The 22010-nt window shown below is 49.8% G+C and overlaps 1 protein-coding gene and 1 long non-coding RNA gene across 24 annotated transcripts in view; one reads left to right on the top strand and one right to left on the bottom strand.

Moving 5' to 3' along the window:
• Window positions 1-21844, top strand: part of CAMK2G (calcium/calmodulin dependent protein kinase II gamma) — a 55398-nt gene extending 33554 nt beyond the window's left edge. For 4 of the 23 annotated variants that reach the window (XM_055536239.1, XM_055536235.1, XM_055536233.1 and 1 more), the window contains 10 exons: window positions 247-290; window positions 8549-8581; window positions 10797-10865; window positions 11994-12038; window positions 13476-13524; window positions 14724-14837; window positions 16863-16938; window positions 17289-17383; window positions 19078-19322; window positions 19812-21844. In XM_055536239.1, coding sequence (XP_055392214.1) covers window positions 247-290; window positions 8549-8581; window positions 10797-10865; window positions 11994-12038; window positions 13476-13524; window positions 14724-14837; window positions 16863-16938; window positions 17289-17383; window positions 19078-19310 — 758 coding nt within the window. In that variant the 3' untranslated portion in view covers window positions 19311-19322; window positions 19812-21844. Of the gene's footprint in view, window positions 1-246; window positions 291-8548; window positions 8582-10796; window positions 10866-11993; window positions 12039-13475; window positions 13525-14723; window positions 14838-16862; window positions 16939-17288; window positions 17392-19077; window positions 19323-19811 lie in introns of those variants that run through there. The other 19 variants (XM_055536247.1, XM_055536236.1, XM_055536240.1 and 16 more) reach the window with 9 other exon arrangements.
• Window positions 8051-10245, bottom strand: LOC129620470 (uncharacterized). The gene is made up of 4 exons (XR_008698547.1): window positions 10124-10245; window positions 9579-9727; window positions 9360-9459; window positions 8051-8180 (listed from the first exon to the last, which is right to left on the bottom strand). It is a non-coding gene; the product is annotated as an uncharacterized LOC129620470 (long non-coding RNA).
• Window positions 21845-22010: the final 166 nt, after the last annotated feature.

Genomic DNA, 22010 nt, shown 5'->3' with positions numbered 1-22010 from the left:
ACTGTCCTTGTTTCTGCTGAGTCCTCTTCCATGGCAGAGGAGATCCTGGGGTGCCACCCTGTGGGTCTGACGCTGCCTGAGATGCCCTTCTTGCTTTGGGGCCTCAGGAAGGGCCTCATTTAGGGGTTTCAGGAGACTCCTGGCCCCTGTGTCAAACATGTCAGTCTCTTGCGGATCCAGCTGCCAGACTTCAGGTTGAGGAGCGGTACAATGCAGGAGACTTGATTTTTCTCTTTGTTTTCACAGCTGCCAAAAGTCTGTTGAACAAGAAGTCGGACGGCGGTGTCAAGGTAGGTGTCTCCACTCCTGCAGCCCAAGTGTGGCCCTTCTCCCTGAAAAGTCACTCTTGGGACTCCTTGGCACTTTGTCTCCCCTTTCCCCAAGAACCTCCCTATCCTTGCTTTTTGCTTTGAGCCAGAAACCTCTGTGCTCAGAACAGCAGGTTCCACTGGCCTGGGAGGGCAGAGGGATACGTGCTTCACCTGACCCTAGCTTGATTGGAAAGACTCAGGGGAGGTGATTCAAACTATAGTTCGCTAGAACTGAATCCTGAACTTGACTTCCAGACACAGGTTTTATCTCCAGGGCTTGACTCTCTGGGTTTTTTAGGTTATTGGTTAATCTTACTTTCTTTTTAAAGCACAAACCCATTTAATCAAAGGAAAGCAAAGTTTGCCTGGTTGACTCAGGGCACAAGGCTTGGCACCTGAAGCTACTATCCTTTTTCTCTTTTTTCTGATCTCCAAAGCACTTCCAGAACCCAGCTCAGATACTGTTGAGGGAAAGCGTCTTAGAACTGTCTTGAGGCATAGGTGCCTTACAAACAGGCAAGGGACTTGGTTATCACAGCTCATCTTCATTTGGTGAGGAAACTTTTCTGGGGGATCAAGGCAAGAGGAGGGACCAGGCCCCATAAACAGGAAGTCTCAGTGGGGGTGGCTGCTTGGCCAAGGTAGAGGGGTCCACACAAAGCTCAAGGTGTTCTTAGATGCTTTGGGGGCAGAAAGCGCCCTGGGCTGGGGAGATAGGAGTTCATGCTATCTTGAAACCTACCAACTTATATTACAGAGAATTTCAAACCATTATCATGCAAACCTTTAAATTAAGACAAAAGTTTAAATTAGACTTTTCCCTGGGATCTTATGTTCCCCGCCGAGATAGACCTGTGCCCCTTTCCCTGCCCCCATCCCTTCCTTTCTCTCTCATCTGCATGCCTGCTTCCGTGTACTTCTGCCCTAAGGAGGGGAGCTTGGGCTCCACACACACCTGCTGACATAGAGCTGGGGTTGATGGCAGCCTCGGTTTCAGGGTTGTGCACTAGATGGTGGAGCCAAGTTAGGAAAAGCTGTATGTATGTGTACTTGGTTGCTCAGTCGTGCCCAACTCTCTGTGACCCCATGGACTATAGCTGCCAGGCTCCTCTGTCCATAGGTTATCCTGGCAAGCAAACTAGAGCGAGTTGCCATTTCCTACTGCAGATCTGCCTGACCCAGAGATTGAACCTGTGTCCCCTGCATTGGCAGGTAGATTCTTTACCACTGAGCCACCTGGAAATCCCTAGGAAAAGGTGGTCAGTTTATTTAGAGATTTTGCATGTGTCTTTCTGGAGAAGAAGCTAGAATCTGTCTTCACAAAGTGTTTATTAAACACCTATCAGAGGCTCAGTGCTAGGGGCACATAAGAGATATAAGAGGAGATGGAGATCAGCTAAGCACTGAATGGTATATGGACCCTACAAGGGATGGTTCAGTCTAAGAAGCTTCTGGGGAAGAAACTTACTGGAGAAAGCTACAGGATGTAGGAAGATTGGACCCAAGTCAGTGATTGCCTTTAGAAAATGGAACTGGAGGCAAGGGCAGGATGGGGAGACACACCATTATTTTTTTTTAACTTGTACACGTTTCTTTAAAATGGGAGTGTATTACTTCTGTAACTTAAAAACAACAAAAATATTTTTTATAGGTTCTGTTATACATATTGATGTTCTCTGCTCAACTGAAACATGGAATATATGGTAAAGGGATACAGAAAACACAGTTGGACTGGTCTTGTTGGGCAGAGAAATTGGAGGTTTGTGTGCTAGACCACAGGAAACACCATAGGCCACTGAGCAGGGAAGGTTAAGAGTGATGTTTTTGAAAGACTTGGCTGAGTGTGTAAGGGTAAATAGAGGATGGTAGTGTCAACCACAAATTGGCACTTGCCATTGGTACTTACCATCTGCCTCTACAAGGATTAAATCATATGTTGCTGCAGCTACTAATTTTCAACACCCCCTGAAAGGAGTTCAGGGTGGAGAGCTGAAATGAGGCACTCTATGCTCTGGTGAAAACTGGCAGAACAGGTCTTCAGATAGTTAGATATAATCAGGAGCCAATTTTATGAGCCCAATTCATTCTTATACCTTCCCATATCTAGAAAACTACTAAAATCCTTCATGGTGACAGGTGTTCCTCGTGACTAGCAGAAATCTTCTGCAAAAAAAAAAAAAAAAATATGTGTTTGATTGCACGTACTTCCCCTTTACCAAAATCACACATATACTGATCTTCCCCTCTACTTCTTTGGAGCAGTTTCTCAGAGTTATCTGAGGTGCTGTCTCCTGGGCTATAGTCCTCATTTTTGCCCCAAATAAAACTTAATTCACAACTCTCACATTGTGCATTTTTTAAGTTAACAGTAGGAGCTAGACACAGAAGCATCAACTAGGGCTTATTATAGTCTGGGTATAGGGTTGAAGTGAAGATGATGAGAAATGTAAAGAGTTAACATTCAAACTAACCAGAGGAGCACAGGCCAACCGGCTGGAATAGGTGCTGCCTATGGACCATTGGTCCAGCTCTATCCATGAGTGCCAGGCTCGGATTAGACATTAGCCCTGATAAGAGGTACGACAAAGGATGTTCCCATTGGATTCAGGGATTAAAAGAGAGTCCATCAAAGGTAATGTCAAAGTTTCAGGACTGTTAAAAGAAATGGTGGTATTTCTGCTGGAATGGGGAGTAGTGAAGGAATGTTTTCAAGGGAAGAGACATTTTCTTTTGAACCACATTGAGACTGAGAGACAGGTAGAGATCTGGGTAGAGAGGTCTTTTTTTTTTAAGATTTATTTATTTATTTTTGGTTCTGCTGGGTCTTCATTGCTGTGCACAGGCGTTCTCTCGTTGTGGCTCCCAGGAGCTACTGTTCATTGTGGTGCACGAGCTTATTGCAGTGTTTCTCTTGTTGCAGAACACAGGCTGTGGGGCATTGGCTTCAGTAGTCGCAGCACAGGGACTCAGTAATTGGGGCCCGTGGGCTCTAGAACACTGGCTCAGTAGTGTGGCACATGGGGCTTAGTTGCTCCCCGGCATGTGGGAACTTCCCGGACCAGGGATTGAACCTGTGACCCTTGCATTGGCAGGCAGATTCTCAATAACTAGACCAACAGGGAATGGGTGGAGAGGTCGTTAAAGCTGCTGGTATAGCCCAGGGAGGTCAACACTGGATGTGCAAAGAGGGACTCACATGAGTGAATCTCATGAGTCCACTTACTCAGCCAGTTCTGGGTCTGAGGAGCTGGGAAGGCAGCAACATGATCCATCCTTTAAAATGTCCACCGTGGGAGAGAGACAGGGGAACCACGAGTTCTGGTGTGGTCTGTTAAGGTCAAGGAGGGAGGTGCATGCAGGATAGCCACCGGGGAGCAGAGAGACCAGCATCTGAGCCAGAACAGGAAACTGAGTTTGAAGGACTAGTTGGATTTTGCCAAGTTAAGGGGAGGGAAGAGAAAGACATTCCAGGCAGAGGGAATAGCACATGTGAAGATACATGAGTTTGAAACAGCATGATGATTCTGGGAACTCTTGTTAGCTCTTGTATGGCAGAAGCAAAGAGTGGTTGCACAAAATAGGACCTGAAATAAAGCAGTGACAGCTGAGATGGTGAGAGGAAGGTTAAAGGTGTCATCATTAAGGAATAGGTTTCTAGCAGAACTTTGTAGTTCCTGGCCTCAGGCACAGCTATGTAAGACTAGCCTAAGGAGCTAGGTAAAATACACAGATGCCAGGGTTCAGCCTGGATTTCAGATTCAGATAGCCTTGGATGAAAGGAAGAATCTGACTAATTCCATTCCTCCATATGAATCCAAAGCACACAAAGGTTTAAGAGTCCAGGAAAGGCAAAAACTTCATGGTTATCTGTTTTTAAGAGGCTGGAAGAAGAATCAGCAAAGGAAATGAAGAAAGAGGTAGTCAAAGAACAGAAGCGTACAACAAAGCCAGTCCTTACAGGAACACAGAAACGCAGGCTAAGGCAAACAGAATCAGCAGTTAAATTGCTTTGGGGAACCTAGCCCAGGGTCTGAGCCTGATCGAGTGCTCCATAAATGAGTTTTATGTTTGGAAAAAGACTTTAAATATAGAAGTGGGACCAGAAACTAAGAAGCAAATTTTTAAGAAGGGCATGACCAACCAAAATTCAAAGGCCAATAAGAGATTGGGGAAAATATTCTCAGCAGGTGTGATGGGATGGGCTATGCTTCACTGCTTCGGTCATGTCCTACTCTTTGTGACCCCATGGACTGTAGCCCTCCAGGCCCCTCTTCCCATGGGGATTCTCCAGGCAAGAATACTGGAATGAGTTGCCATGCCCTCTTCCAGGGGATCTTCCCAACCCAGGGATTGAACCCAGGTCTCCCACATTGCAGGCGGATTCTTTACCATCTAAGCCACCAGGGAAGCCCATTGATGGGATGAGTTGATATTCTTTTTACGCAAAAGAGCTTTCTGTAATAAATAAGAATACCCCCTAAAACCTGGCAGATAAATGGTCAGTGAAGATGAACTAACAATATGAAAGAGGAAGTTGCATGGGCCAACGAATGTGGATGTTTGGTCTCACTGGTGTCAGAGGCAGGTTGAAATGCTTTACCATTTTCACTTTTTTTTTTTTTGGCCACACCACATGACATGGGAGATCTTAATTCCCTGACCAGGGATTGAACCTGTGCACCCTGCACTGGGAGGGCAGAGTCTTAACCAGTGGGCTAGCAGGGAAGTCCCCATTTTTTGACTCTTAAGTTTGTGGTAGTGGTGTAAATCAGAATGACTCCCTCCTAAAACAGCCTGTGTGTCAAAAGCCATAATAGTGTTCCTATTTTACCCTTTAGTTCTAATTCTGGGAATTTTTCCTAAAGGAATCATTCAAAATATGGAAAAACTGAAAGCAGAAAGATGTTCAACATGCCATTATTTATAACCATGAGAAGATGAGAAACATCAAAAGCTAACAAGATTATGACATGGGGAACATCAAAAGCCAATAAGATAATGACTAAATAATTATGGGAATCTAATTGGCCATTACAAAGTTATTAATTTTTATGACTATATAATGACAGAAATGTTTTAAGTGGAAAAATGAGGTCCAAAGCAGCACATACACTACTATCTCAATTTTGTTTAAAAAAAGTTTTTTAGATTATATTCAGTGTATAATAGGTGAATAGGAAAAGAACCAGGAGAAAACCCACTGAAGTGTTAATAGTAGCTTCACTGGGTGATGGGAATTTGGAAACTTATTTCATATATGTCTCTGTATTTTCTACATTTTTCACCTAGACTGTGTATTACTTTGATAATCAGAAGAAAAATTAAGATGCTATTTATTTTTAAAGTAAGGTATTAAAAGAAAGGAAGGATAAACTCATATACCGCTTACAGTGATGCTTTTTAATTGGATACACAAAAGACTGGCAAGAGTGATAGGACTCTGGGTGTTTTTTCCTCTTTTCCAAGCTGCTTATAATGTGGTTGCGGTCCTTTTATAATCAGGAGTGAGTATATAATAATGAACAGCGTGGTTGGATAAAAGTGCCGCAAAAGCGGAAGGAAAGGACAAGGCAAGGTGTGGGGTTTTTTCTTTTCTGGGCCTTCTTGAGCGTCCAGGTAATAATCTGTGTTATGAGAGAGACCTGTGAAGCTGCTCAGAAGATCCTGAGCTGTCAGCATCCCAGACCGTTCTTTTAAATCCCATCCTCCTTTCCCAGCCCCACCCCACTCCCCAGTTCCTGCTGGGAGTCCATAGGGAGATTTCTTTCTTGTTGTCCAGAAGTTTTCACAGACGCTCTCGGATATTAGCATTGGTTTGAGCAGCGAGTCTTCCTTGCACACTTGAATCTGGGGACTTCAAGTTCTGCTTGTTGCTGCTGCTGCTGCTAAGTCGCTTCAGTCGTGTCCAACTCTGTGCGACCCCATAGACAGCAGCCCACTAGGCTCCCCCGTCCCTGGGATTCTCCAGGCAAAAACACTGGAGTGGGTTGCCATTTCCTTCTCCAGTGCATGAAAGTGAAAAGTGAAAGTGAAGTCGCTCAGTTGTGTCCAACTCTTAGCGACCCCATGGACTGCAGCCCACCAGGCTCCTCCATCCATGGGATTTTCCAGGCAAGAGTACTGGAGTGGGGTGCCATTGCCTTCTCCGCAGGTTCTGCTTAGGTTTCTTCAAAAGTAGATGCCAGTGACCCAGGGTCTGCGGAGGAGCAGAGCCACTTATGAGGACAGACTTCTCACTGAGAATAACTCGTGCATTCCACTAGTCCCAGGCCAGCATGGCCATCCAGTCTTTAAGGAGAGAGGAGGGAGAAATAAGGAAAGAAGGAAGAGAGTGAGGAAAGAAGGGAGAGAGGAAGGGAGGAGAAAGAAAAGGGAGAGAGGTCCTGTTATTTTCCTTAAGTACTGTTTGAATGTTTCAGTGTGGGAAGGACGCTTGAAACTTCTTTTGGTTTAAAGTTTTAAACGTTTAATTGTTAAACATAAGTGAGGTGCGGTTCTTTAAAAAACAATCTGGAAATTAAATAGTGCTGCTGGCTGCAGGGGAGGAGGCCAGTTATGCACAGCCGCGGGCAAAGCCCTAAAGGAATGGAGAAAGAAATGGAAAGAAGTCTGCTCACCTGGTAGAAACTAACCCATGAGTAGAAAGGATTATCTTGGGTTTTCCTACAGGGCAGTTTAGGAAAAAGAGAGCCAGTTGGGAGCACATTGGGAACTTATTTCTCATTAGTTGAAGCAGACGGCAGAAAGTGAAGGCAAGATGTGAGTGAAAGCAACCTGCATGGCCTTTGACAAGACCAGCCCTGGGCTGTGCCCCCACAGTTTTCGGTGCTGGGATTCCAGGCGAGTTAGAAGCCTGTGCTCTGCTTTAACCCATGGGAAAGCCACAGTCAGCAATCAACAAACCCAGTTTAACTCTGCAAACATTTGTTGATCGAATGTTAATTCTAAGACATTTTGCTCAATTGCCAAGACAAATAAGATACAGACCTTCCTTCAAGGTGTTAGCCCTCTGGTTGGATAAAGTGATAAATATATATGAATGTAAAGCAAATCCCTCTTTTTTGGATAACTTGGAAGTAAAATCTCCTATGTGAGTATATATGAAAGGGTAAAAGCAAGAGGCCTCATTATATTTAGATTTTCTTTTTCCTTAGATCTATTTCTAAATTGTGAGCCATTCTTTTAAATACTTGTAGTCTCCTTCTTTTGAAAAAAAAAACAAAGAAACAAAAAACGCATTCTCAAAAATGTCTTCTCAAGTAGAATATCAACTTCTCGAGGGCAGAAACATCTATCTGTGTTCACCATGCCTAGAACAGTCCTCAACAAGCATTTGTTGGGTATTGTTAATGAATATGCAAGTCAAAAGACAGACAAACACGTTTAAAGAGGACTCCTGTCTCCTGGCAAGCTAATGATAAAATTCTTAATTACCTTTCAACTTTTAGACATAGTCTTCTGAGATGTATTTTCAGTGTTCCACATAGTCTTTATTTTTCTTTGCATGTTTCATATCTGAACATAAAGTTTTTGAGCACCTAGTTGAGACTAAGGCATCCGTGCTTTCAGTGTTCCCTGTGGTTGGCGTCTGTGTGGCCGTTTGATCATGTTTCACCACCTGCACTCCTGATGTTCCATTGCCCCCTAGTTGCAAAACGCAATAAAACACTGAAATCTTATAAATGAGCATGGCCATACCAACAGAGAAATGGGTGCCAAAATATGATGTTTGTCAAATGATTTTCAAAAGCCCAATATCTTTGAAAAGTTATCGACGTGCAGTGAAAAAGTCTAGGTTCCGAAGTGAAGCGCTGTTAAAGCAGCTTTGACTCTTTACCTGGTAACTGTTCGCTCAACTCTCAGGCAGACCTAGTAGTGAGAGAAATAATCCTATAGGTGAGCTCAATAAGCTGAAACCCATAAATTTGCAGCAAAACGTTACTTACTCTCATAGACCTGTGGCTTAATCTCCATTAAAGAAGTTTCTCTGAGCAAAGCTGAGACACCTCAGAATATACTCAGTGTTTGTGAACCTCCCTTTCTCCGGGTCTGGAGGGATGTGTGTGCCTGTCCGTCTAGACGCTGTTTTAACCCTTCTGGTGCTGGACTCCAGGTCTCCTCCTTCTCTCTTCTCCTGAGGCAGAGCCCACGCTGGCGCACTAACCTGCAGCGTCTCTGTGCTTCTCTTCTTACCTCCTCTTTCCCCTTCTCTTTCCCTTTTGCTGTGGTGTGTCCAGAAAAGGAAGTCGAGTTCCAGCGTGCACCTAATGGTGAGCCTTGCCTGCCCACCCATCCGCCCGCTCCATGCTGCCTGCGCCCGCCTGCCAGCCACGCAAACCCATTCTGCCATGTGCGTGTGCTTCCCTCATCCTCACTGCATGTCTGTGCCGTGCGGGCAGGTGTGGCCTGTCCTGCCAGGCGGGGTCCAGTGCCCGAGGTCACCCGGTGGCCTCAGAACTAGGCATTGGAAGGTGTGGTGTGGCACTCCCTGCTGCAGCGCGTGGACGGCCCCCAGCAGCCCCGGGGCAGGATGTAAATCTGGTAGGGATTCGGGGCCAGGTGGCAAGCACAGGGGGAGACCCTCACTCATGGTTACTCGGGAGGAGAGGCCCCACTCACTGGGCATGAGCGCTATTTCCTACGGATCGGCAGCCAGGGGGCCTCCATGTGGAGTGTGGAGGAGCTGGGTGGAGGCTCTGAGCCTCACTGTCACTCAGCGGCTTTCCCCTGTGCTGGTGCCCATTAGCCGGCTGTGCCCGTGTTTTGTCCTTCCCACCCCACCCACAGGGGCACCAGCTGAAAGGCTGCAGAGCTCGTCTTCTTTCTCAAGGGACACACAGCACCCAGGGGAATGCAGCAGCCTGAATCCTTACGAAACATCTATTGGGTTGGCCAAAAAGTTCATTTGGATTTTTCCATAAGGTGTCATGAAAAACCCAAATGAACTTTTGGGACAACTTGATACTAAAGCCAGAGGTGGGGCTACCCGGATGACATTCCAGCCCTCCACAGATATGGCAGGTTTTACAGACATGATACAGTCCTTACCCTGTGCCAGGGTCTTTGTCTCAGCTTTGCAAACACAATGGCTTTGTTCAATCAGCCCCGAATAGGTCCATGTCAGCAGCTGAGTGAGGAGGGCTCTGCACTTTTGGCGGGATATGGAAGAGAGCAGAGCTTTTGTGAAATTAGGCCCACATTCTGTCTATTCCTGGGGCCCCCTTCTCCAGCCTGCAGAGTTCAGCAGAGTCTTAAAGCACCTGGTACCTGGCTTGAGGTTCCATGCCGAGCCCCAGATTCGGGAACGTCTCAACCACTGATAGCAAGTTACAGCTTCGGGTGTGGTCCGAGGGGCCACAAAAGAGGCTTCCGGGCAGGAAGAAGTAGGGCAGTCTGGAGAGCTTCCTGGATGTGTTCTGGGGGAGAAAAAGCACGTCCCAGCTGCCAGTGTGCCCTCCTTGGCACCCCGCACATTGATGGTCGCTGGACATTTGTGTGTCTGCATGTTGAAGAGCTCACAGGCATCAGGCTGCTCCTTAGTGGCCCCCGGTTCCACAGGGACTCCCAGTGAGACTCAGTGTATTTATTGGTTAGGGGATTGTAAGAGGCAGGGAGCATCAATACGGCTCCTTGCCCTGGAGATCGGCCTCCTTCCTTCCTCGCCATCCTCTCCCGCCTCCCTTGCTGTGCCACTCAGTGTAATATTCTGAAAGGCAAGGAGATAGCCTAGTGGCCTGCTGCTGTTGGCCTGCTAGGCAGCCTGCTGTTTCCTGAGGACTGGGACTGCTGACACAGCTCCCACCTGGACTCACCTGCTGCTCTTTGGAGTTCTGCCCTTATTCCCAGCTGATCACGTCTAAGATCAGTCAGGCAAAAAGGCCAACAGCACAGCCCTGTGTCTGCTCCCCCGGGTCAGTGGTTGCCTTTTGTATCCAGAGTCAAATTCCACCCCTTTCCTCTGTGGATACTGTCTCCTCAACCAGGTTTTCTTTCTCTTCTTCCTCTTCAGATCAGGCTTCAATCTAGTGTTGTAAGGGGAAGGAAATGCAGGTGGCAGATTGAAAGGGCAGCAGGGGACTGCCCACAGGGACCCAGAGTTTCTGAATTTTGTTCTGCTTTCTCATAAACTACATTTCTTTCCCCCTATAAAGTGAGAAGATCTGAATTTCTCTGCGTGAAGTATGATTGTACAATGACAGGGCACCTAGCATCAGCAAAGATTTCTGGAGAGATGCTTTTAAAACGAGTCTTTGAGCTCCTTTCACCTTGAGGATGCCTCCAGGGCTAGGTCTCTGGGTGCCTCCAAATAATCTTCTCTGATCATCTATCCAGCCACTGCTCCCACCCCAGAGTGTCACGGGAGTGTTAGCCCACCTCAGGTCTAGCGCCTCCGGACCAAGCTGGGGGACAAGGGAGGTCTGGGAGTCAAATCCAAGCAACTTTGGTGACTCTAGAGGAACTAAACCATCTGTTTTCTTGTCTCAGCCACAGAGCAACAACAAAAACAGTCTCGTAAGCCCAGCCCAAGAGCCCGCGCCCTTGCAGACGGCCATGGTACCTCCTGACTACGGCTTCTCCGCCCCTGCCCCTGGCTGCCTCCCGCTTCTGCCCGCTTCCTTCTCTCGCCCCCCTGCCAGGCCTCCTTGGCCACATCCCTTCTCATCCCCGTAGAGCAGGTGGCTCTGTGTACTGCCCCCTCATGGTCCCGCTTGGCCATGCTCCCTCCTGCATGGCATAACTGCTCCTGCTCCCTGTGCTCTTGGAGGGGAAAAGTGATCAGGGCTCTCAGCTAAGCCTCCCAGCCCCAAATGGGTCTGCTGGGGGGCCGGGCAGGTGAGCTGCTTCTAAAGGGAGAGGGTAGGAGCTTCCCTGGGCTCTGTACCTCAGTTCTTGAAGGCCTCCTTGTAAAATCTGCCTCAGCCCCTCCTTTACAAAGCAATGAATAGGAAGGGGGCCTGGAGTCCCCTACCTCTGGATGGTGCTGAGGTCTCTGGGAAGCCCCCATGCTGTCTGAGTTCTGTCCTGGCTCAGTCAAGGGCACTAAGTGCTCTCAGGGCCCCCTCTGCTGCTGGCTAAGTGAAGATGGCCGGGGGGTGACTGGGAGAGAGGGAGGGGAACCGGTGCTGCTCCCCACCTCCTCCTCCCTGCACCCTGTCCCCCAGAGCTGCCTGCTGAGGACAGGAACTTGGGGAGAGGTACAGGTGGGTGGAACAGGCAGCGGTCTGGGCTCAACTCGCTGAGGGCCACCTGTGAATCTTTCTGGGAGACCTCAGTCCACTCTCCCAGTATCCCTGTCTCCCACACACGCCCTGGTGAGCACTGTTGGCCAGGCCCAGCCTGTACCCTCAGCCCCACAGCTGCTCCAGGGTACTTGTCCCATGGGAGAAAGGACACTCAGGTCTGGCTGCATTTGAGAGCAGGGGCCCTTGTCCTCAGCTTCCCCAGTACCTGTTCCCATTAAGTACCAGGCCTCTCCTCCTAACCAGCCAGTGCTGTCCCCTAAATCTGGGCCTTCCAGCTGCCTGGGACCCAGTTGAACCAGGATATTTTGTCTTGTAAGAATGACTGGCGAGCAGGCCTCAGTGGTCATCATAGGGTCAATATTCGAGGGCTGGGGTCCCTCAGGGGAGAGCCGTAGGTCCATTCCCAGGTCAAGAGGGTAACTTTCATCTTCTCTCACAGGAGCCACAAACCACCGTGGTACACAACGCTACCGACGGGATCAAGGTGAGTGGCTCCTGAGCTGGCCTCCTGCTTTCCAGGTCAGCAGGAAACAGGTGGGCTGGGTCACAGGGTCTCAGGGTCCTGGAGACGGCAGCCTTCAGGCTGCACCTGGGGCCACGGTGTTTGCAGGGTCTAGGCTGGGGGCAGCATATGGCCTGTCATCACGGTGTTCCTGGGAAGGACATCATACCTCAGTGATTCTGAGCTCAGGCTCTAGAGGCAGACAGGTGTGCATTTGCATCCTGGCCCTGGGCCACTGGACAAGTCACCCTCCCACTCTGCATCTCAGTTCCCTTATCTGAAAACTGGGGATGCTAATAATAGTAGAATCTTCCTCCATGACTGGTGAAGCTTAAATCAGAGTAAACATGAGCTAGTAAAACAGAGGCAAAAACATACAAATCCTAGAGCATTAATTCTCCATCGCCTCGCTCCTTGATGCCCTCAATATCCTTGTCTCCTTATTTTTACTACCATTAGTAAATATTTATTGAACCATCCACAGCTCTGGTTTACAGAGGTGACAAGAGGAAATCTCTCTCCACAGGTGTAAGGGAAGCAGATGATAAACAAAAACTGTACAAATAAGATAAAATCCAGTAGCGATAAATGCTGTGAAGAAAATGTCACAAAGTAAATAGAGAACGAACAGGGCCTCTAATTAAGTGGTCGGGAAGGGCCTCCTTCAGGAGGTGATATTTGCGCTAAAACACTAAACAACTGGAAGGTGGCAGCCAGGTAGACCCTGAGGCAGAGTGCCCTAGACAGTGAGGATGTGGGGTTCGGGGCCTGGCGCAGAGGAAATCAGAGCTCAGAGCATGGTGAGCAAGGAGAGGGAGGCAGGAGGGTGGTGAAGCTGGAGGGGCAGGTGGGACCTGCTTGGTCAGGTTGATATGAGTTTGTATTTTTTACCAGCAGCAACAAAAAGCTGTTAGAGGCTCTTAGCGGGGGAGTAATGGAGTCCAATTTACACATTGAAAAACTGGCCGTGTTATGGGCAAGAACTTTAGGGAAGAGGCAGATGTAAAAACAGGGAGGCCAGTCAGCTATGGTAGGAGTTCAGGTGCCAGATATTAGTATCTGGGGCTCAGCTGTGCATTGGAAGAGAGGAGGTAAGACGCGATTTATTTTGGAGGTAGAACTGACCGATTTGGTTTTAGATTGGATAATTGGGACATGAGGGGAAGAAGGAAAGGCATCAGCATCTTATAAAATCAGACTTCCAGATTTTAGCCTGAACAACTGGATAAGTGGTACATTTACTGAGTTAGGGAAGACTCGGGAGGGTGTTTGGGAATCAGAGTTTTATAAGAGTCACATGGCAAGGGTCTGATTCCTCCTTGCAGCTCCCATAGAACACGTACTCTGCTTTTGTTCGGCTTGGTTCCTCTGGTTTCCAAGGGCCTGCGTTTATAGAAACTTGTTCTTTTTGGCCCGCAGGGCTCCACAGAGAGCTGCAACACCACCACAGAAGATGAGGACCTCAAAGGTAGGTGTTGGCCCATAGTGGGGAAGGGACCCCAGCAGTGTCCCGAGGGGGCACCTGCCTCATCTGCCCCCAGAACTGAGATGGGTGGCTCCTTGTACCCTAGGAGAGGGTTTGGCCTAAAAGCTACTTTCCATGGGCCCAGGGATGAGGCCCCTGTCTCGTGTTGCTGGGCTGGGCAGGTGGCTTCTCTTCTTTGACTCCACGTCTAGGATAGTTAAACGAGGGCTTTTCCTGAGCCTATCCAGGCCCAGGGCTCAGAGAGCTGCTCCTGTCGCTGCTACAGTGTGATATCCCAGATCAGGGACATCTTGAGTCCCTGCAGAGGTGGCCTGCAGACGTCATGAGCCATTAATAAGGTCACCAGTGATCCCAGTTTCCCGGGCACTAAGGTAACTCCCCAGGATGTAGAACTTTGGGCTCTAAAACGAGAACAGTCCTGGACGCATTGGGGTTGGTGGGTCACTCGCGTCACAAAGCCTTGGCATGAGTGACGGAGTCAGAGCCACATTTGGCCCTGCCCCAGTGGTCCCGTGAGAACACCAGCTTAAGTTTGGGCCTGGCCAGAGTGCCAGGGGACATGGGAAGGTATGGCAGGCCAGACCACTGTGAATCTCTGTCCGGCTCTTTGGTTTGGCCTCCTGGGATTGCTCCCTTTGCCTTCAGTAAGTGACTTTAGGCCAGGTTCTCAGAAAAGTCGGAGGAATGTTGCAGCTCACAGCTGAGCGAGCACACCCGAGGCAATAAGGGAGCAAGCAAACCTTTGGTAATCAAGAAAAGAAGAGAAAGCAGAAACATATAAGGCAGCAAAGAACAGTGCCTTCAGGGCTGCCGGGATTGAGATCAGGTCATTTCAGTTCTGGTGATACTGGCAGAGTAAGCGGCTCCTTCACTGCTGGGCTCTCGACCCTGTAGCCCTGGTCCCTAGAACATCTTCCCTGGGAGCAGGGCTCCTTGTACAGGCTGTTGGAAGGCTCCTCTGGAAGCCGCAAACCCAGGTCTGTGCCCCTTCCTGGGGCTTTCTGCTGGGAAGCCTCTCTGCCAGCGTGGACGTGGTCCCAGGTCCACAGCAACCCGAGGCATCACCTTGCCTCAGTTCTTCAGTGCCACGGGCTCGGGTCCTGTCCGGCTTGCTCGCTCACCTGCCTTGTTCTGTTTGTTTTGGCTGCTCTGCCTTGCCCTGCCCTGCCCTGGCTGGCTAGCTGCCCCGCTCCGCACTGGGAATGGCAGCTCGATGCCTGAAGGACGGAGCTCCCGGGACAGGACAGCCCCCTCTGCAGGCATGCAGCCCCAGCCTTCTCTCTGCTCCTCAGCCAGTAAGTGTGAGGGAGGCACATTCTGGCTTCCGTCTCCCTGGCTCGTGCTGAAGCCCCTCAGGGATCCCCTCACCCACCGCCCAGAGCTGTCAGCCCAGCCGTCATCTAGTGACTTCGGGAGCTCAGCCTCTGCTGGGTGGGGGAGCTGATTGGAGGTGCTGTTAAGACCAGACAGGGGTCCTTGAGACTGGGGCCCAAAGACATGAAGAAAAGCGGGTGGAAGAATGTGGCAGGAGGGAAGGAGTAGAAAGCCAGTGGGATACGCAGAGGGCCTTGTCTCAGCGCTGAGCGGGAAGAAAGGTGGAGTCAGAAGTCAGGCCCACGGTAGTGGGTGTGAGGTGGTGGAGAAATTCAAAGTCAAGAAAACGTGTTCCCCTCGGTGCTTCTTGAGGGTCAGCATAATATCACACTAAGAGCTTGGGGTGAGACTGACCTGAGTTTAAATCTAGCTCCACTACCTTCAAAAATGCGTGAAGTAGCTTAACCTCCTGGAGCTACAGTTTCTTTATCTGTAAAGTGGTAATAAAATGACACCTCAGAAATATAAACGGGATAGTGGAATGTCTTGATACGATGCTTAGCTGGTTAGTGGTAGCTTGTATTGACATCTTCAGTTGTGTTTTTGTAGAGGATGCCTTCGTCTGCTTCTTTCCCTCCTACCATTGATACTTCTAGAGTTTCTAAACACGAGCCTCTTCACCCGTAGGGCCCCAGTCAGGTCTTGCAGATGGGCTTGGTGGGGTTGGAGAGGGGGGGGGTGTGTGTGTGTGTGTGTGCGCGCGCGCGTGCGTGCAGATGGGTTTGGTGGGGTTGGAGAGGGGGGGGTGTGTGTGTGTGTGCGCGTGCGTGCGTGCGCACATACCTGCTTGCCTTTAGAAAGTGGATGAAGCTCTGTGGTTCCCCTAACCTCCTGCTTATTCGCCCGAGCGGCCCTCCTGATGGTGCTAATGCCCGCGGGGCCCTGTGCTGGCTGTACGTGTGGCTCCACTGTCCTCTCCCAGCTGTGCCCCTTGGCTGTGCTGTTCTAATGCTCACATTTGTCTTGCAGCCTCTCGCTCATGGCCTGGGCCAGCCTGGGGCTCCGGTCAGGGTTAGGCTGGGCCTCCCTTACCCTGGCAGCGCCCTCTGCTAATTGTGGCGCTCCCTGTGAGACGGAGCGTGCTCTCCTGCCCACAAGAGCGGGTGTCATCAGCAGTCCCTTGGCTTGGAATTGGGGTGGGGGCACTCTGAGGGCACCAACTCTGCCTGCCTGTCAGTCTGAGCCTTGTCCTTGGTTTTCCTGAGGGACACATCCTGGCTTGAGAGCTGGTGTGAGATTTAGAGTTTTTCCAAGGGTAAACGGAGCTGGTAAGAGGCTCCATTTAAAAAGAGTGTTTATAGTTCCAAGACCCTTTACCCCAAAAAGCCCTGCGGAGGAGACGAATAAGGGGAAGAGAATTAAGCATCCATCCCAGGGGTCTATTCATTCTTTGGAGCCCTCCTCAACCCTGGCTAGAGTCTGCTTTCAGGCTGGCTGGTGCCCAGAGCTAAGTTTTGGACCACTCTGTGAGGGCTGGGGGGATGGGGCGGGGAGGGGGAGCTGGTAATTGAGACCTGACTGAGCCCCTTCAGGTGAGAGAAATGAGTGGTGGAAACAGCCATATCCAGGAGATGCTTCTTTGAGAGCCTGAACCTGTGGGGATGGGATACAAAGACTGAGGGCAGAGTATTCACAGGGTGTCAGCCTCCTTGGCTTTAAAGACAAGAGTGTTTTCTGCATCCTGGTTATTGATGGAGAGGGAGGCAAAGGCCGGAGGATCATAAGGCAGGCTTTAGGACAAAAGGGTCATTAGCTCTGTGGACAACAGAGGGCGAAGGGAGAGAACCGTGGGCTCGCTTTTCCAGAGAAGGGCCTTAAAGAGAGAAGAGGGATGTCTTTGTCAAAGAGATCACAGGGGATTCTCTGATGGATTGGGGAGGGCTTTGCGTCACTTGGGAGAATCCCAGTCTCACATGGGTAAATTGCTGGATTTTTCCCCCCTACAGTGCGGAAACAGGAGATCATTAAGATCACAGAACAACTGATTGAGGCCATCAACAATGGGGACTTTGAGGCCTACACGTGAGTAGAGACCCATTTCCTTGAGATCCAAGTCATCTCTCAAGCCTTTCCTGCCTTTCAAAAAGCAGCTGGGATCCAGGGAAAAGAGAAGGCTGGGCCTTGGGCACAGCATCTGAGTTAAACACCAGGCCCCTGGGAGCCCTTCCAGGTAGACGTTGGTGATTGAGCCCACCCATGGAGCCCAGGCTGGTGGGTTGAAAAGGTGGAGCTAAGCTGCTCAGCTGGCAGGGCCCTGAGATCTCAGCCATCTTGTCAGGCCCAGCCTACAGCTCACCTGCTGCCGCTGGAGGAAGATAGTAATTCTCATAAAAGACTGACGGGCTGCTTTTTTTTTTTTCCCTCCCCTGTAGGAAGATTTGTGATCCAGGCCTCACTTCCTTTGAGCCTGAGGCCCTGGGTAACCTCGTGGAAGGGATGGATTTCCATAAGTTTTACTTTGAGAATCGTGAGTGGGTTCGTGCTGCCGAGATACTCCTGCCTGCCCCTCACCCCCCTTGCCTCTGTCCCCGCTCACCTTCTCCTCTTCCCAGCCGCCCGCTTCTCCCTTACTGGGCCTGCCTGCCGCACCCTGGTCTGTGTGCTTGCCTCCGGGGGCCTGAGGATGGTCTTCAGCTGGCATCTCCAAAGGCCCTCCTCCCCGAGCCCCGTGTGCCCCTCTTTTCTGCAGCAGTGCCGCTGTATAATAATCAAGGCCACTGTATTTCTTTAAGCCTTACCTCTTTCCAAGGCACTTGGAAACCATGAGAGGTTAGGTTGAGATGATATCAACGAGTAATAATGAAGCTCTGTGTCTGCAGGTTTCACAATAGAGGAAATTAAAACCAGGATAAGAATGTGCAAGCAAGTAACAGGGCACCGTTGGCGACTGTGAGGTCGGAAGTTGTGGCTAGGGTCCTCCTTCCAGCCACTGAGGGAGACAGGAGTCCTGGCTAGGGGTGGGTGGCTGGGGTGTTGTGCTCCAGACAGTTCCTGGAAGTCCCAGAGCATAAGAAGCTAATTCATCACCTCCTCCCATCTTTCTTTCCACTAAGACCATCCCTCTCCTTATTTTTTTTCCTCATCTTTCCCACTTTATCCTTGGCCTTCCCTATCCTGCCCTGAATTTTATTTTCTCACTGTTTTCTCTGCTAACTACCATCCTCTTCATGTCTCAGCTGCAGATATAAAGCCTAGGTTATCTAAGTAAGTCTATTAGCCAGAAGCAATTCCAGAGCTCACAGAAACTCTCTGAAAGGTCTTGTGTAGCCCCTAACATTCGAATTGAACTAAAATGTGAATCTCAGTAGAAGCAACACAGTTCATGGTGTTTGCTGATAATGGCAACACATCTTTTGGTTTCCCCCCAGCGGATCCTGGGGGCTCTGGGAGTACCCTCAGCTTGGTGCTTTGCTGACTTTATTTTTTTTTAACTTTGGACCTTTATAAAAGTCAAAAATCAATTTTGAATATTTTAAGTTCCTGGTTTTACTCTACAGCCCTAGTTATGGACAAGCCAACCCTTATGAGGGCTTCCCAGATGACTCAGACTGGTAAAGAATCCACCTGCCCAGACAGGAGACAAGGATTTGATCCCTGGGTCGGGAAGATCCCCTGGAGAAGGAAATGGTAACCCACTCCAGTATTCTTACCTGAGAAATCCCATGGACAGAGGAGCCTGGCCTGCTACAGTCCATAGGGTTGCAAAAGAGTCAGACGTGACTGAGCACACACAACGCTTATGAAATCTAAACCCACCTGTCGGGGTAGAAAGATCGTCACAGGCTTTCGTTAAGATAATCTTGAGTTCAGATGTTGTGTGGGCAAATTACTTCACCTCCTTGAGCCTATTTCCTTATCTTATAACGAAGAAAATAATATCGACCAAGGAATATGGCTCATGCATGTAAAACCCGCAGTACATTGTCTGATTAAAATACTAGCTGCTGCTAACACTGCAACCCACCTTTCTCTTCCTTTTAAATAATTGAAACTAATCTAATGGGGTTTCCCAGCCTCTGGAGAGTGTATGGGGGAACTTGGCGACTCCCAGAATGGTTACTGGAAAGAGGGTGAGACTTGGGAAGTGCAGGCTGGGAGGAAAATGCCCGTCCCCAGGCCTGACGCCCTCCTACCTACCTCACCCCGCCCTGCCCACTACAGTCCTGTCCAAGAACAGCAAGCCCATCCACACCACCATCCTGAACCCACACGTCCACGTGATCGGAGAGGACGCGGCTTGCATTGCCTACATCCGCCTCACCCAGTACATCGATGGGCAGGGTCGGCCTCGCACCAGCCAGTCGGAGGAGACCCGGGTCTGGCATCGCCGGGATGGCAAGTGGCTCAATGTCCACTATCACTGCTCAGGGGCCCCTGCCGCACCGCTGCAGTGAGCTCAGCCACAGGTGCACCTGGTGGGGAGCGGGGGGCTGGGACACGTGGGGTCAGAGGAGGAAGAAGGGGCTGAGAGGTGGCCTTGGGGGAGGACATTCGGGCCGTCCCAGGAGCGCAGTGAAGGCCGGCAGTGTGGTGGTTGCAATAAGTTATGCTCTCAAGTCAGACAGACTTGGGTCTGGCTCCGTGACACTACATTGGGTGACCTTGAACAGGTTACTTCCCCTCCCTAAGCCTCGTTTGCCTCAGCTGTTAAAAAGAGGGAAGGAGCGAGCTGTGCCTGCCTCCTTTGTTGTGAGATTTAAATAAGGTCCTTGTAGGTAAAGCAGTCAGTAAGTGCTCAGCAAATAGGAGGCGATGTTCTGTTTAAATACTAGCTTCCTCCCCCATCCTCCACCTTCTCAGGCAGAGTTGACCACGTGTATAATGTGTTTAAGTCTCTGGAACTCCTGTGTGCGTACTGTCCTCTGTCCTGTTACCACGTCTGTCCTGTTTGACAGGGGCATGAGGAGATCCCAGCCGGAGGTCAAACCTTCGCAGCCAGTGGCTCTGGAGGGCCTGAGTGACAGCGGCAGTCCTGTTCGTTTGAGGTTTAAAACAATTAAATTACAAAGCGGCAGCAGCCAATGCACGCCCCTGCATGCAGCCCTCCCGCCCGCCCTTCGTGTCTGTCTCTGCTGTACCGAGGTGTTTTTTACATTTAAGGGGAAAAAAAAGAAAAAAAAAAAAGATTGTTAAAAAAAAGTGGGATCCATACCATGATGTGTTTTAAAACCATCGACAGCCCTTGGGCTGGCAAGAAGGCAGGAGTCTATGTGATGCCCATCCTGGCACAAGCAGTGGGCTCACCCACCAGCCCTGAAGAGGTGAGCTCGGCCTCTGGCCTCCATGGACTCGGGACCAGGCAAGAACTCTGACAGAGCTCTGGGGGCTGTGTGATGTGACTGCAGCCTCTGAGATGGCCTGCCTGCCCCAGGTCTCAGAATGGACTTCTTCAGAATTTGTATACGCGCCTAGAACGAGGCTTATGAGAACACCGTGGCCAACAGACCTTCTTGGGAGAGAATGCGGAGCTCCCAGCCTGCCGTGGAGGCAGCTGAGAAGCAGTGGCCTCAGGACTGAGAAGCAGGGCCCGGACGTTGCTGTACTCTACCATTTAGCGTAGAAGGGAAGAGAATTGGTGCTGCAGAAGCGTGTCTGCTCCGAAGCTGATGAGAAACCTCGTGTTAGTCTGACATGCACTCACTTACTCATCCATTTCTATAGGATGCACAATGCACGTGGGCTCTGATCTTGAGGCCCAATCCTAGCAGCTGGGAAGTGGGAGGGGTTGCTGCTTTGCTTTGTGTTTGTTTTCTTATAACTTAGCAAGGAGAGAGCCAGGCCTTGGTCTGGGCTCCCCCTGCCACCTTTGGCAGTTCTGTTTCCGTGCTGACTTGGACCATCTTTGTCTTGCCTTCTCTTGGTGGTGGTCCCTGTGTTGACCCTCATCTGGGCCTGGGCCCTCTGCCAAGTGCCCCAGTGGGATGGGAGGAGTGAGGCAGCGGGATTGAGTTGATGGTTGTTTCTATGCATTCAGGCTGCCCTCAGGGCTGCCTCCCTTCTTACTCTTCCCTTGCTGCACGCCAATCTCTTTTCCTGTCTTTGAGACTGACTTGACTACTCTGGCAAGAAGAGGTATCCTCTATAAAGAGACTTCTTTACTGACCAACTGAAGTATAGACTTACTGCTGGACAATCTGCATGGGCATCACCCCCGTCTCACCTGCATGTACCCAAAAGAGATGTCCAGAGCCAAGGCTCCTACCTTCGTTGTCCCTCTCTGTGCTCAAGGAGTTCCATTCCAGGAGGGAAGAATGTATACTCTAAGCAGATAGCAGAGATGATAATGGAGGAGCAATTGGTCATGGCTTTGGTTTCCCCCCAAACAACTGTGCAGGTCTGTCTGCACAAATGTCTGCACTATTGGGGGAGAGATGGGTAGACCCCAGCTCCCTGGACTGCCTTAAGGAGGCACAGGAGCTGGGAGAAGAGGCAAAGCTACAGGTTTACCTTGGAGCCAGCTGAGAAGAGAGCATACTCACGGGTGCTGGTGCTTGGATTTAGCCAGGCTCCTCTGAGCACCTCCTGCATGCCCCAGCCCCCGGGTCCCAGCCGTCTCCCGCCCTGCAGCCTGCAGTACCAGCACGCAGACACCTTCACCACAGGGTTTGGTTTTGCTGGCTTGAAGACAAATGGTCTTAGAGTTCATTAAGACCCATAGCTTCATATGGCTGCTCCAGCCCCACTTCTTAGCATTCTTACTCCTCTTCTGGGGCTAATGTCAGCATCTATAGACAATAGACTATTAAAAAACACCACCACCACCACCTTTTAAACAGGAAATGGAAGGCATTTGATGCAGAATTTTTGCATGATGACATAGAAATAATTTAAAAATAGTGTTTGTTCTGAATGTTGGTAGACCCTTCATAGCTTTGTTACAATGAAACCTTGAACTGAAGATATTTAATAAAATAACCTTTAAACAGTCCATTGTGTTACTGCTGTGGGAGGCTTATGCCCAGAGGTTTAGATTTAACAGCCTGGGTTACAAGGCTTCTGGTGGAGAACTGGACCTTCTCCCACTCCTTTTGGACCCATTTTAGAATAAAACTTCCTCCTAAACTAATCAGCTTCCAATCACCCCACTGGATTGA

Source organism: Bubalus kerabau, chromosome 1 (assembly GCF_029407905.1).
Source record: "Bubalus kerabau isolate K-KA32 ecotype Philippines breed swamp buffalo chromosome 1, PCC_UOA_SB_1v2, whole genome shotgun sequence".
Lineage (NCBI taxonomy): Eukaryota > Metazoa > Chordata > Mammalia > Artiodactyla > Bovidae > Bubalus > Bubalus kerabau.
The sequence above is the reverse complement of the archived record's forward strand: the minus strand, read 5'-3'. Positions and strand labels throughout refer to the sequence as shown.